Source organism: Podarcis tiliguerta (assembly GCF_965153285.1).
Source record: "Podarcis tiliguerta genome assembly, chromosome: 8".
NCBI lineage: Eukaryota > Metazoa > Chordata > Lepidosauria > Squamata > Lacertidae > Podarcis > Podarcis tiliguerta.
This window is the reverse complement of record NC_139541.1, coordinates 42,653,366-42,668,019: the sequence shown is the minus strand read 5'-3', so window position 1 is coordinate 42,668,019 and position 14,654 is coordinate 42,653,366. Positions and strand designations below refer to the sequence as shown.

Here is a 14,654-nt window from a genome sequence, read left to right as displayed (position 1 = left end):
TCTGAAGGCAGCCCTGTTTTGGGAAGCTTTTATGCTTTCCCCTCCTCTATTTTTGTTGGAAGCTACCCAGAACGGCTTGGGCAACCCAATCAGATGGGTGTGGTATAATAAGTAAACCATCATCAGTTATGGGGCTTTACTTTCAGTTAAATGTGCCTGATAAGACTGTCAACATTATAGCCTGATCCTTTGCATTCTTCTTTGGGAGTAAGTTTCCATGAGTTCAACCATGAATGGGGCTTAACGCTTAAGTAGGTATGCACAGGATTCCAACTTTAATATTTCAATGCAATATTTTAGAATGAAAAGTAGTTTGATTTAGTTGGTGTTTAAAACAAATTGTAAAATGGCAAGCCTTTTCAGACTAAAGGAAACACTTCTTGCTTTTGAACTACAACTATATGTTACTTCAGCATAGCAGAATATGAGGAGTTTCTTCAAACTTAATAATCCAAACTTAATAATCCAAAAATGGGGCAACAAAAAACAGCTTCCACCTATATTAGGTTATGTGGGTGACGACTCTTTCCCTGTTCATTTTGATTTTAGAAAAGCTGACATTAGCAGGAGTCAGGTATACAGAGAAGTGAATTAAAGTGGCAGAGAAGGTGATAAAAGGAAGAAAGTGCACAAAATAAGAGAAAAATTAACAACTAAAAGTGCTCAAAAGTTTGACCAACAATACATGAAATATTGGTTCACTTGTACTGAAAAAAAATAATAGTATACCAACACCTCAATGAGCAATATATGGTGAGACATTAGCACTATTCACTAAAATATCAAAAGTGAAAATGCAGGGGATCCCAAGTACCTGGCTGGGGGTCTACAGTGGGTCTCAAGTGTGAAGACCGCTGCTGTAGGGGATGACCAAACATGATCATTTATGAGTCAGGAATAACAAACAAAAAAACACCTTATTTTCTCTCTTAGCTAGAAAGCTATTGTATCTTTTAATTTCAAACTGAAGGAAGCCTTGTAAAAAGTTGTCTGCCCGGTTGACCGTGGCAAGTAAAACACAATTAGAGGTGACAAGGCAAGGGATTTTTTTCAAGGTTGAATTTGGAGAGCTTATCTGCACAGCTAATCATTTTACTAGGAGTGACTGTTTTTCCATGTTTGACAACTGAGCTCCAGCAAATACACTATCAAGCTGAGGCTAAGATCTAGCTTAAAATATTCTCCACCAGAAAGCTACAGAAAGATAGCATGCCTGATTCTGCAACTGTATCCAAGAGTCTGTTTCAGAAGTGGGGGGGGGGTCAGTTTGAGGATTGTATTCCCTTCTGTGTAACCTTTTGGGGGGCTACATACCACTTCTAGATGGGACCATAAGGTAAATTAGGTGGAGCAATGAATGTAAATGTTACCTTTGTAGTAGAATAGTTCCTAAACACACCTCTATCCTCCCTCCCTGCAAGCATGAGTTGTTCAAGTTCAAGGACACATTCCAGAAATGCAAAAGCTCTCAAGAAGGCATGAAGAGGGCCAAGTGAAGGGTGTGGCCTAGGGCCAGGGAGGGCGGGGTACAAATTTAGGGAAAATTCCAAAAGCCAGATAAGAGATGCTTGGAGGACAACATTCACCCACCAGGGCCTAATGTTTCCTACACCAGTCTATAACAAAAAAAAAGAATATATGTGAAAAGTATTTAGTTCATATCCTTCACTCAGATCTTCTCTGTGAAGCCCAAATCCTTAGCATTATATCCTATATCTTTCAGGACCTTTGCTGCTTTTATTATAGCAAAATACTCTTTCATTTTTGTAGCATAATCACTCAATCCTATGTTGTAGTTAATTGAGATCAAAAGGACAACACTTTTTCTTCCTGAAGGTTCTTAAAGTAATTAATTCTAGTAAGTTGTAAACATGTCCAAGAGGCACTACAGGATAATATGCTATAATTTGAAGATTCAGGTACTTAATTGCATAGTTACCAATCCACAGAAGCATCAAGTCTCAAAAGCTAAAATAGCCACATAAAGCTCAGTTCAACTGCTGACTGCACAGTCTCATTTAAGCACAGGGCAAAAAACAATTAAAGGACAATTAAATAGGCTACAAAAATCCCTAAGTATGGCAAAAGTATGGCTAAGTATTAAGGGATAGCAAAATAATAGAAGGACCTGCACTAGGGCTACATGAAAGAAGTTAAATAAAGTAGACTTTGTTTAGATTATCTGAATAGATGCTTAAACCTTTTTCTCTTTCATATTATATTCCATTTGTTTTGGTGTTACCTTCCACTAACTTTTTATCTGTAATAGAATGAATAGGAATCATGGGAATAGAATGAATAGCAACCACGTGAAGAAGCTGTTGTTTGTGGAAATTGAGTGAAATAGTGGAAGTTAAGTGCTTGGGATGAAGATGCAACATCAGGACTCCAAAGAGGTTGCTGGGATGCGGAAAGCAGCCTAAGATCCTGTGGATTTCAGCCATATGAAGATATCTCCTTAAGAACTTTAGATGCAGACATTCCAAAGCAGGAAAGGGAAACTGTAGCCCTCCAGATATTGTCAGACTCCAATTCCTATACACCTCAGTATTCCCAGCCATCATAGTTAATGGTAACTTGTGGTGGGAACTGTACTCTAGTAGTATCTGGTGGGTCATAGGCTCATCAGTATTTTGCTAAAACACAAACTCAGAATGCAGAGAAAGCGTATTGAAACTACTTCTATTCTTTCTTGACTCTCACCCATTCCTTTCCCAAATGTCTCACTCATTAGAGCATGGCAAATACTATTTGACTCAATTGCACAGATCTCAGGTCAAACTAAGAACTCAACCAGAAGTGGTTCTGTGCCAGCAACATATAAACATCCTCTTTAACCCATTGCTTACTGCAATGTTGAGCCATAAATAAATAAATCCAAAGACCACAGTCATAATTGTACACTATGTCCCTTTCCCTAGTTTCAAGGAGCAAGAGTTCCCTTTAAGAAACACAGAGTCTAGGCTTGTGGAATGCAAACTTTAAAATCAAATCAATAAGAGGCTGAGAGGACTCCACCTATTTGAGGTTTAGAGATTGTCATTAACTTTGCACAACGAAAATACCTTGCCAGCCAAAATGCCTGGCTGCATGGCCTACACACATACAAAAGCAAGAAGTCGGGCAGAGAAAGAGAAAGCTTTGTGGCAAATTACTTCAACATGTTCAATATACCAGCAACAGTATTTTCTACCAGATAACCTGTAGCTAACAATTCAAAACAGGCACTCAATGCTACAATCTATAGAACATGACATGCTTTAGGGAAGTAATGCACTACAGGAGATATTGATAAGTGCATTAAAATCCAGGACTGCTCAAATAATAGCTCTTGACTGTGGTTTGGACACACTCAGAACACTTCAGCAGCTTTTTCAAAGGACTTTTGAAAAACTACCTTCTACCCTTGGCTGAAACAAAGCCACACAAATGTGTTTCAAATTATGTCCCAAAAGTACACCCTTCCACTGCCTGGTTTTTAAAAATATATATATTTATTTCATATTCCCTACAGTTTTGAAGCTTCCCGCCATAATGTTTAATCCATCTGCCAATAACATGTCAGGAGGCCTCCAAAGCTGTAATAGTCTATATCATATTTTTTTCCATGGGGTGAGGAGGTCTCTAGCAGATCTTTTCCAAAAAGATCACAAATTTCTAACAAAATGAAGGTATGAAAGATGCAAATTTCCACTTGTTATTTCTTTAACCACCCAAAACAAGTCCAAATGAATCCTAGAGAACACAGAAAACACTGATGACCAAGGCATGCACAACTTGTTGAGAACCCCTGCAACTAGAATATCTTCTAAACTTCCAGTATCAATCATTTCATGTGCCTGGAATCTTAAATCAAATGGTGTCAGTGAAGCCCAGTTAACACCCAGGGTATGCCCAGGATTAAGACACTAGACTGCAATTTAGCAGAAGATGCAGTTTTAATTTTAACCAGAACAAGGCAGCTTGCATGCTGATTTTGACAACCAATAATTTGTTTCTGATACATTTGGAGATCACAGTAAGAGTCCCATTCTGCTCTAAAAATAATTTCGGATTCTTCAATCACAAACCTTGCATTTCACAGCTCCAAAAGCAAGCTACACAGTCACGCATTTCACACAATTTGCATGGCTTCGCAATGTGGAAAGATGTGCACAATGCACATCTGTCTGTGTTGTGAAGGGATAAGAAAAACAGGAGTTGGATTCATGGAAAAATGTTGAACTCAAGGAAATGGGTCATATGAACAGTCAGTGAGACACTGATGGAAAGCTATTACATGAGGAATGATTCTCAACTGAGCCCTGGAAACCCCTATCTGATGGAATTTTCACAAAGATCATTTCTATTTTCAACCACCAACTTGGTATGAAAAATAACATTATCTAACTGTCCTAGTTTGCACACAACATTAAGCCAAACCATGGCTAAGTTATCATTGCGTGAGCATGCAGGAACTCATAGAGAAAACTGCAATGCTTCACTCTTCACCTTGTCCCACAACTGCTGCACTTCCCAGAGCTATCATTACATCCCAACACCAGCTTGTAGTTTATCTCCTGGAGATAAACCATTAGTGGTAAGTCAAGAACAAAACTTGCTTTTTCTGGATCAAGACAAATCATGACCCTGGGTTCTGACAGAATTATTATTATTATTATTATTATTATTATTTATACCCTGCCCATCTGGCTGGGTTTCCCCAGCCACTCTGGGCAGCTTAGGACACATTTAAAACATAGTAAAATATCAAACATTAAAAACTTCCTGATATAGGGCTGATAAGCCAACCATGAAGCTGTCAATAACATAGCAGCAGCAGAACCAGGGGAGGAGCAAGGTGGCCATGATTTTTCCTGTGGGTATCTGTATGCTCATGTGTTTATGTCTGCTCTGCTCCCTGATATAAATGAATATTTGGTATGAGGAGACATATTATGTAGAAAGGCAAGTTAAGCATTACAGAATTAACCAAGTTCTGAATTGCCACTGAAACCTTTCTGGTCTTTTATGGTTTAAAAGGAAGCCACACAGCTACTCCTTCCATTTCACATGCCCTGAAATTTTCATTGATTAATGCTTCTGACTGCCAAGTTTTCATGTTTTGCTCCTTAAATATAAGGACTATAAACTTATTTTTTAAAATGGAAATACTAAAAATTCTCCTCAGATAACTGCACTCCATGGTCACAGTAAACTCTGAATGACATCTCCATCAGTACCCATTCAAAAACATATATTTTTGTGGCATGCTGACACAATAGTTTCAGCAATCCCAATCTGTATTAATCTCACCTTTTGTTTGTGAACTCTCTGCTGCTGGTATGAGTTTAAATAAGTTGTTAAGACATTTGTTTCACTGCCTTTGAAAACAGTTCAAAAACTGCAGCTCATACCAAATTTGGCAGCCAGTTTATTAACTGGGACCATGCTGTTTGAGCACATAAACACCAATTCTAGCTCAACTACACTTGCTGCAAATTTGTTTCTGAGCCCAATTCAAAGTGCTGATTTGACCTATAAAGCCTTATAGAAATGTCTGAAGGTTGGCACTAAGAGACTGTGTCTTTCCATCCCGTATCTAAACAAGGAGTAAAATTATCTGGATCACACATGTATTTAAATACCACTCCAATGAAATTTATGCAAAATGCTTTTTTTTTTTACAGTAAAGAAAAATTCACACAACTAGAGTCTCCCATTATCAGACCCTACACTATTCTAGGAATACAGATACAAATAAATTATATGGGTGTGGATAATAATATGGTTCCTTCAAACATGAACAGTGTCCTAAGTGACCTTCCTATTCAGGATACATTCCAGTGACCATCCAGAATGTTTTTATGTCTCTTGCTAAAACTAAACACAGTTTAAGCCCCACAACTGGAATAAGAATTCTGAGTATTAAAATATGCAAATTTATAGGGCAGTTTCTACATTATCTGCCCCTATAAACAGCCTAACTGCAGTTTTTGTACCAGCTGAAACCTCTGGACCAGGCCCAAGGGTAGCTGCATAAATAGTGCATTGCAGTAATCAAGTCTTGAGGTTACCAATACATTAATCACTGTGGTCAAGCTATTCCAGTCCAATATTAGCTGGAGTTTGCTTACGAGCCATAACTCGTAAAATCATCATGGTATGGTGTGCAATGGGAAGAGGAAGTACACAGACCCAAAGTTCCTGGATGATTATGCATGCAACACAAAACTATGGTTTACTGTCAGAACATATTTTTTGTGTGCTCCTTTGATCTGTACTTCTGAGCTTGAAATGTAATTTAAAAATTAGCCTGTATTCCAGCAGCACATTGTTTAAACACACCGATAAGAACAGTGGCACCTAAGCAAAGCACACAAAGACAAGCAACACTAAGCCAGTCTAAATACCCTCTCTCTCACACACATATCCTTTTGCCAATTACCAATTACAACATTTACATCAAGAGACACATGGAAGATAGAATATGGACACAATGTTAGGATATAAATCTGAGGTGCCACTAAAAGGTTACAATTAGCAAAACACAAAATGGCACCAAGCCAGGAAAGCAGACGCTAATGTTCACAAAAATAAACAATACTATAGCAGACTCAATACACAAGATTTTATTTTAAATATTTTATATCACTATTTTAAAAAATCAAAGCAGTTCACAACTTAAAAACATACACTAAAACCATTTTTAAAAATTAAAATATAAGAATTACTTTGTAAAAAGTCAGTAGAATTCAGTCTTAATGATTAGGATTAGGTGTTTTCAGGAAATGTCCAGAGCATGCTACTGTCATTGTTCCCAGATAATTTGGGGGGAGCATCCCAGAGGAAAGGTACCACCACAGAGAAGGCCTGTTTCTGCCAGGTGACAATTTGCAGTTCATGGCACAGCTAACAAGGTGTCCCATAAAGGTGCAATTGGTCTATACATGAGAACGCAGTCCTGTACGTAACCTGTAACTTTAATCACAGTCTGTACTTTTCACGTTTAATAATCATCTACCACAACTATTTTTCTGACTCCCAACTTATACTATCATCTTTTATGCCAGGAAACAATGGGGGTCATCATAACAGATTCCAACCACAGAAACATTTTGAAGTCACACTGCACTTGATCCCATGGCTTGTGATCGTGCAGATAGATCAACAATTGTCTGATCACAGGAAAGTACAAGTCGGCAACCTTGATTTCAACCCTTGCTAAATCAGCTGATCTTATCAATGTTATGATCTATCAGAACAAGGATATTGAGGCTTTTTTATCACAAAGAGCCTACAATATGTCAGCTTGTGCTTTTTATAAATATAGTTTCTCAAGAACATATTTAGTACGTAGAAGGCACTACCCTTTTCCCCTTTAGATTACTAGCTTCTTTTGAACACCTACATATGAATCACCTGACCAGTATCTGGCAATGGTATTTAAAGGCAGAATTTTAAGCAAAGAAATATTCTACAGGTGTTTGCAAAATGTTTGTAGATGGAAGTCAAATTAAATACCCCCCAACAGCTGTAGCCATAAATGAAATTTCCCTGGTACTTCTAACTCCTCCAAATCAAAGGGCCACAAAAACATGAAGATAAGAGTATTTTAACGGTGCAGTTCTGTGCAACTTACATGAGAGTTTTACTGAACTGATACTTAATTCTGAGTAAGCATACATAAGACATATTGTGGCACAAGTCTTTATAGATAAAAAGACTACTAAGTAGATTAGTGATGAGAAAACTCTGACCGTCCAGATATTGTTGAACTACAACTCCCATCATTTATAAGCATTGGCTATGCTGGGTTGCACTGACAGGAATTGCAGTCCAACAACATATGGAGGACCACAAGTTCCCTATCCCAGAAATAGACTGGGTGCATGTCACAAGATACACTTAAAAGACTAAGAAGATGACAGGAACCATTGGGTCAAGATGAGAAATCAGAGCGTGCAAATATATCCACCCAACACACCCTAGAAAAACAGGAAAGGGTAAGAAGATGGAACAGGTGACCTTCTAACTTCTAACTGCTGTTTTTTCATCTAGTCATAAAAGGTGACCTCGAAATATTACATAAATCATCACCTATCATCTAACTGCTTGCTCCCTTTCCCTCCCTAATTCAAATTCTTGCCCAACAGGATAAACTCTGGAAGGAATGTTGGTACCATTGCAGAAAAGATGGGGAAATATGTATCCTTCCCAAAAAAGAAAAAACTTAAGTAATAGTCAGAAGAATAGAAAGGGAAAGGCCAGTGTTACCTTACTGATGAAATATCTAGAGAGAATCAATACATAGTTGTGAAATTTGCCTTACATTTAAATCAGACATTTTCAAAGAGGGATGATTGGGGCAATATAGAATGCTGCATTTATTTTAATTGTAACCCATCCTTTCTCTCAAAAGGGGTCAGACAGGTTTACTTCTCTAAATCTAAGTCTGGTAGCAGTTGACAAAAGAAACCTTAAGGAGCACCTTAAAGACTAAGTGATTTTATGTGACAGAAGCTTTTGGGAACTAGCATTTATCTGATGCAAGAAGCATTATCCTCAGTTGCCAGAGAGACACCAGCTGTTGAGGAATGTAAGCAGTTTAGCTAAAATAAAATACATGAACTGCACCTTATGCATTTCATGGTCTTTTGCTCCATTCTTTTACAGGGTCTTCTATGCTCCCTCTCCCCCAGGTATGTGTGTATTTGCATCTCTCTACCAACTGGATAACACATCATGCATCTGGAAAAAAAAGTGTGCGCTAGTCTATGAAAGCTTCTGCCACAATGAATCTGTTACATCTTTTAAAAAGTTATATCTATAATCTGCCTGTTGAAACAGAAATCCCACTGAGTGCAATGCAGTTCAATCCTGGGAAACTGGATATAAGATTGCAGCCTTAAGGTACCCCAAGATTCTCTCCTTTTTTGTTGGCATCTGCCTAATACATTATTCATTTCAGCTATTTTTATCCCGCATCCTCCAGCAACAAATATGGCTAACAAGTTCAGCTAAGAAACCCAGAGAGTGTCCACCACCTTAAAAAAAAAAAGATTTTAACAACAACCTGACTGGCCCCAAGGTCACCCAGGGAGCTTCAATCCTGATTTGGCACTCTGTAACTACTACTACTACTATTACACTCGAGGCTAACCCTGTGGTATTTGGCTGGAGTGGTAACAGCACATCTGGAGCCTCCAAGCCCATTCTCTAAATATGGGAATCCGCGAGAGTCTCTCTTAGAGAATCTTTTGGGTTGAAAAAACAAGCCTTTTCCACTGGAGGGGGGCAGGGGTGGGAATAGCAATCAGCATGCTATGTGGCCATGGCTCAAAAAAGAAGAAGGGCGATATTAAACCCAAAAACTCTCGTGTGTGCGTGTACGTGTGTGCGGACACACGCGGACACACACGTTAACCGCCGTAACGATAATAATTAGAAACAGCGATAAGGAAAGGCGAGCCCCCCCCTCCACAGACTGCAAACGATCCCCCCCCCCCCCCCGCGGCTCGGTACCCACCACCTGGGCGATCTTGAGCCTTCCGAAGGTGCCCCTCAAGTAATCGGGGTCGCAGCGGAGGCCGCGCAGCCCGTGGCCGTGACTGACGGGCTCGGTGGTGGGCTGGTAGGGGCTGCTGGCGCCCGAGATCATGGAGGTGCTCGACGCTTCCCCATCGAAGCCCTCCAGGTCCTCGGCGCGCCTCATGTCGCGGTTGCTGCTGCTGCTGCCTCCGCCCTCCTCCTCCTCCTGCGCCTGGGGTGGGGTCGGGGCCGCCTGGGAACTTCGGCTGGCAGAGGAGAAGAGGAAGGGGAAGGTCTCCTCCTAGCTTCAGGCGGCGGGCGGGGAGGGCGAAGACAACAACAACAACGGTGGCGGCGGCGGCGGCGACAACGCCGAGGAAGCGGGAGGCATGTTGGGTCGCCGCCGCCGAGGCTGCCGAAGCGAAGCGGACCGCCCTGCCCTGCCCGCTTCGATCCCGTCCGCCGCGGGCGTTTCCCCTCCCCTCAGGCCGGCCTTCCGCCTCGGGAGCCCCACAGCGGGCGGCGTCGCCTGGGTCTTCGCTTCCCGCCTCTCTGACGAGGTGAAGCTGCAGCTGCGGCCACCAGAGACGCCGCCGCCGTTCCCGCTGCCTGCCTGCCTGCCTGCCTCTCTCCCTCCGGGACTTGCCGCTGCTCCTCGTCGGCGGAAAGGGAGGGAAGAGGAAGAGGGAAAGCCCGCCCTGAAGCGGAGTCAAGAAGGGGCTCGGCTGAGGAGGCGGCAGCCGCCGAGGGTTCTGCCCCCTCAGGGAAGGTCCTGGGCTGGACTCAGGCCCGGATCCTGTGGGGAAGGCAAGGGCTGCGCAGAGGAAGGTCGCCTCGCCATTTCCTCGCTCCCCGCCAACCGCGAACGCGAGGTAAATAGAGAGAAATAGGTAGTGACACGCACGCACACAAATATATATATATGCACAAATACACATACACAGAGAGATTTTTATATACTCTCTTTCCCCACATATTCAACAGTTAATTTGGGGGAGGCGGGGTTCACCTGTTGAATACTTAGGCGCCAGATGGAGCAGAACAACTACGCATCAGTCAGCTGCGTCCTGCAAAATTTTCAAAAGCCACAAATACTCTCAAAGGTATTTGAACACTTAACATTGAAAATGCTGATACAGTTACACCCCACCCCAGTCTCCATGAACAAGTCAAGATCCCAGTGGTCCAGGTACTAACCCCAAGGTTTGTCTTTTCTTTGAAAAGAGAGATGTCTTTATAATACGTGGCTTATATACAACCTGGAGAGACACGCAGCGTTAACACTCCAATAGGTTCTTGCTTCTCCCTTGGCCCGTTTTGTATGCCACCAGAAATCAACCGTGGCCCTCTGCTCGGCTTGCTGCATTTTAAGGGCTGCCACTTTTCTCTCCAGCTTACCTCCAAGCCAGCTGCAACCCTAAACCACAACCCTCCCTACAACTCTGGCGTTTGTCCTGCTAACTAACCCGGAGCTGACCCATTGATGACTGGCACAGAGACTTTGCCTTTTTAATGGCTCATCACCTTGCCTTTTGTTCTCTGTGATGGCTCTTCTCCCAAGTGATTTCCTCAGCACATAAAAACAGGTTTGGCCTAGATTTTGATACTGCTAAATTCAGCCTCTCTTAATAAGCCAAGCATTGATTAAACTACAATACGCACTAGAACCAGAAAATTATGGGAGAATCTGGCACCCAGGAATTTAGGGGAGTCAAAGCACCCACCAACTCTTTAACAATATGAGTCAGTTCTTCCTGTTTTTTTTTGTTGTCTTTATCCAAAGGGAAACCTGCTTTCCTTTGCAGCCTTTGAAGATGTCCATTCATGTGTTTTAAGGCCTTTCTATGCTCAGTAAGCTCTCACAGCTTCAGGTTAGAATGCACATCTTATTGGAGGAACAAGTACTAGCCTACTTGGTTGATTTTCCATCTCACATCTGTAGTGAAAACTACTGCCAAGGTGGGTTTTCAGTTTCCATGTCAAAAGGGAACCTTGCATGAATCAGATACAACACGAGCAGTTTTAAAGTATTAGCACCCTGGTTCTAAGCATGTTTACTCAGAAGTAAGTCCCACTACATTAAATAGAATTTACTCTTAGGTGCATGGGATTGAAGGTTCAGTATTTCCTATCTATCCAAGAATGTATAACCTTTAAAGTATTCTGGAATCTGCACATTTGCAGCAAATAGCATAATAGCCTTAAAGTGATCTTTATGCTCTTAAATATGATCTTAAATACAGGAATGCAGCTGGAGTGTGTAAAGTGTAACCCAGCCATTTTACAGAACTGTGACACCAAAACAGTGTTTTGGTTTATTAAGGCTGCATCTTTTTATGTTATTTTATATTATGGTACACTGCTGCAGTAGCTTCTGGCTGTGAAGTAGTTGATAAAGCTACATCTTAACCAAAAGGCCAAGAAGCAATAAATCTGCAACATTAATTCAAATAAGTTGGGATTTTTTGAACACAAGAAGGAATTTAAATCATTATGGTTTAAATGGACATAAAATAAAACCTTGCATTAGATACCTGAAACTGGGGGGGGGGGGGTCACTTACAGTAATGAATCTTAAGACAGAGAAATTCTGGAACAAATTTCTGAAACATGCCTTTGTTATCCTTCCTTATAATTACTGGAATTTAAGGTGACGTGTGTGAGAAAAAGACAGATATAGAGATATTAAACATTTTTAAAAAAACCTGTAAAATTAACATTGGCAGTAAAAGCAAGAAAACTCACAAAAAAACCCAGAACTGTCACAGCATTAGATTATACATTAAAGTCTGGACAAATAAAAAGGTCCTTGGTTACCCCATAAAGCTCATAAAGCTGTTTTTAAAAAGAGATTAGACAAATTCATGGAGGTAAATGCTATCAATGGCTGCTAACTATGGTGGCTATGCTCTGCCTCCACTGCCAGAGAATTATACTTCTGAAAACCACAGAATGAATGCACTTGTGCTCGTCTTGCTTGGTTTCCTACAAGTTGGCCACTATGAAAACAGGATGCTAAACTAGATGGGCCATTGACCTGATCCAGCAAGGTCTTCTTATGTTCTTACCTAAGTTATGTAAATCTGCTTCAAGTTCCTTATATCCAAGATCCCATCAGTTGATACACCAAGTTCAGTGTAATGGACTTGAGACAGCTTTTCCTTTTTCACTGCAATTTTTTTTATCAAGCATAAGGCAAGAATAAAAGGTTACTTGAGCTGCTGGCAAAATAGCTTATTTATTTCCTGGAAAAAAATTCTTGAAAGCAAGATATTTTTGGCAAACTATAATCTCTGGTTCCTTCAGGGAAACAATTGAGCATACAGGACACGCTCATCATTGAAAAAAAATGCACATTTAATAATAATTTTTAAAACCCTTATTCCAAGTATATACCCTTTTATCACATCTGATCATGAATGAATCCAAATATATATTGCCTAGTTTAAAATCTGGGTGTAAAAATCCATAGTGAATAGGTTTATAAATATTGGAAAAAGGTTTGTTTGTTTGTTTAAAAAGGGTTCTAAAGCCTGGATGCCAACAGAGATGAAAGCAAAACAGTCACACCAAAGTGATGCAAAGCTGAGATGGGTGCTGCTGTCATTTAGGAACGATCAAAGGCTGCCTGATCTAAATAACTTTCACTTTTCTCCTGGGCACATTGCATATTTATGAAGGCTTTTTGTATTAAGTTGCAGAGGACATTTGTGATTTCTACTGCCCTGGTGTTTAAAACTATGCAAGCGATAAACTCCAAAACACCAGTTTCTTCATTTCTTGTAACTCTTGGTGGTTTAGCTCAGGACACCAGCAAGCAAAAGGCTAGGAGCAAGACTAGTTTCCCAGCACATCATGATCTGCTTTGTATCCTGAAGGTCTGATGGTCAATTCCTCCAACATCTGGAGGGCCACAGAGCTCTTCTATGCAATCAGTCTATAGTCCAATGAAGTATAGTGGAAATAGGATAATGAAAGGTACAGGTGTAGCAAAACAAAAATTTATGAAATCTGTTTAAGAACAAATTGTATGAAGAACCACCTTCCCCCAGATGAATCTGCTCACACACTGTGCTCCAGATCAGAGTTCTTCCTCCATGTCCCCTTGCTATCAGTTTAGTTGAATGGGACATTACTCATGACCTTTATAGGCACCCGATTTGTGACATTTCATTTCCTGGCAAGCCCAATTGACTCCTTCCTTAATAGTTTGCCAGTGAATTGTAAATAATATTTTATTTGGCCAAGCCTTCATTTGGACTTTTAAGTATTCTCCGAGGTAAGTATATTTTAGCATGCTGTACATGTTTTATTTCATTTATTGTTATTTTGTTTTTGAAATCGTATGCCACTTTGGAAACTTATTTGGGCCAAAAGACAAAGTAAAAAACAACTGGATAAATAAAATGGGTGATGTTTGTGAGAAGCTAGTTCAGAGGTAGCCAATGTAGTCCAAAACAACTGGAGTGTACCACAACCCCCCTGAAGCCCAGTGGGTAAGGAGGATGGGAGTCCATAACATCTGGAGGGCTCCATGTTGGCTATCCCTGGGGTAGTTCATTCTGTTGCTCTGGTGTGATGTCCTGAATAACTTAACCAGCACTACATAATGGGACCATGTTTATTTGCCCTCTGTTCAAAAAGCAATAGACACAATAAGCTTCTGAGTGGTTTCTCTCCCCACTCTCATTACAGTATATCTAGCTTCACAATGCGAGACTAATCAGCGAATCAATCACCAATTCAGTCTACTCATCTTGTCTTTTCATCCTTCAGACACATTAAAAAAAAAATTCTTGAATGCTGCATGCCTTAAACTTAAATGTGATTTCAGCCATCTGTTTGTTTCAAAATACAATATTCTGCTTTGGGGAAAGGGAGTGAGGTTTGTGGTGTCTCAGTTCCTGCCACTCAGTTCAATAAGTAGAAGAAATAGGATCACAGCAAAAATCCCCCAACAAGCTGATGACAAAGCACCAAAAAGGGCTTAATAAAAATGTAAATGTATACAGGAAAAGTTACCTATATGAAAACCACAGTGCTTTATATTTTGTATCTAAACAGTAAACAGAGACCTTGTATCAGTAAACAGAGACCTTGTATGTGATCTTGTATAAATGCACATGGTCCATCATTATGTATGT

The 14,654-nt window shown here is 40.5% G+C and overlaps 1 protein-coding gene across 2 annotated transcripts in view; it reads right to left on the bottom strand.

The window, feature by feature from the left end:
- The window catches only part of CMTM4 (CKLF like MARVEL transmembrane domain containing 4), a gene marked incomplete at its 5' end in the record, with an annotated part of 34,204 nt that extends 23,756 nt beyond the window's left edge, over positions 1–10,448 (bottom strand). Inside the window, 2 exons of one of the 2 annotated variants that reach the window (XM_083452551.1) lie at positions 9,509–9,724; positions 9,882–10,448. In XM_083452551.1, coding sequence (XP_083308677.1) covers positions 9,509–9,724; positions 9,882–10,448 — 783 coding nt within the window. Of the gene's footprint in view, positions 1–9,508; positions 9,725–9,881 lie in introns of those variants that run through there. The other variant, XM_083452552.1, reaches the window with a different exon arrangement.
- Between the last annotated feature and the right edge of the window lie 4,206 nt (positions 10,449–14,654).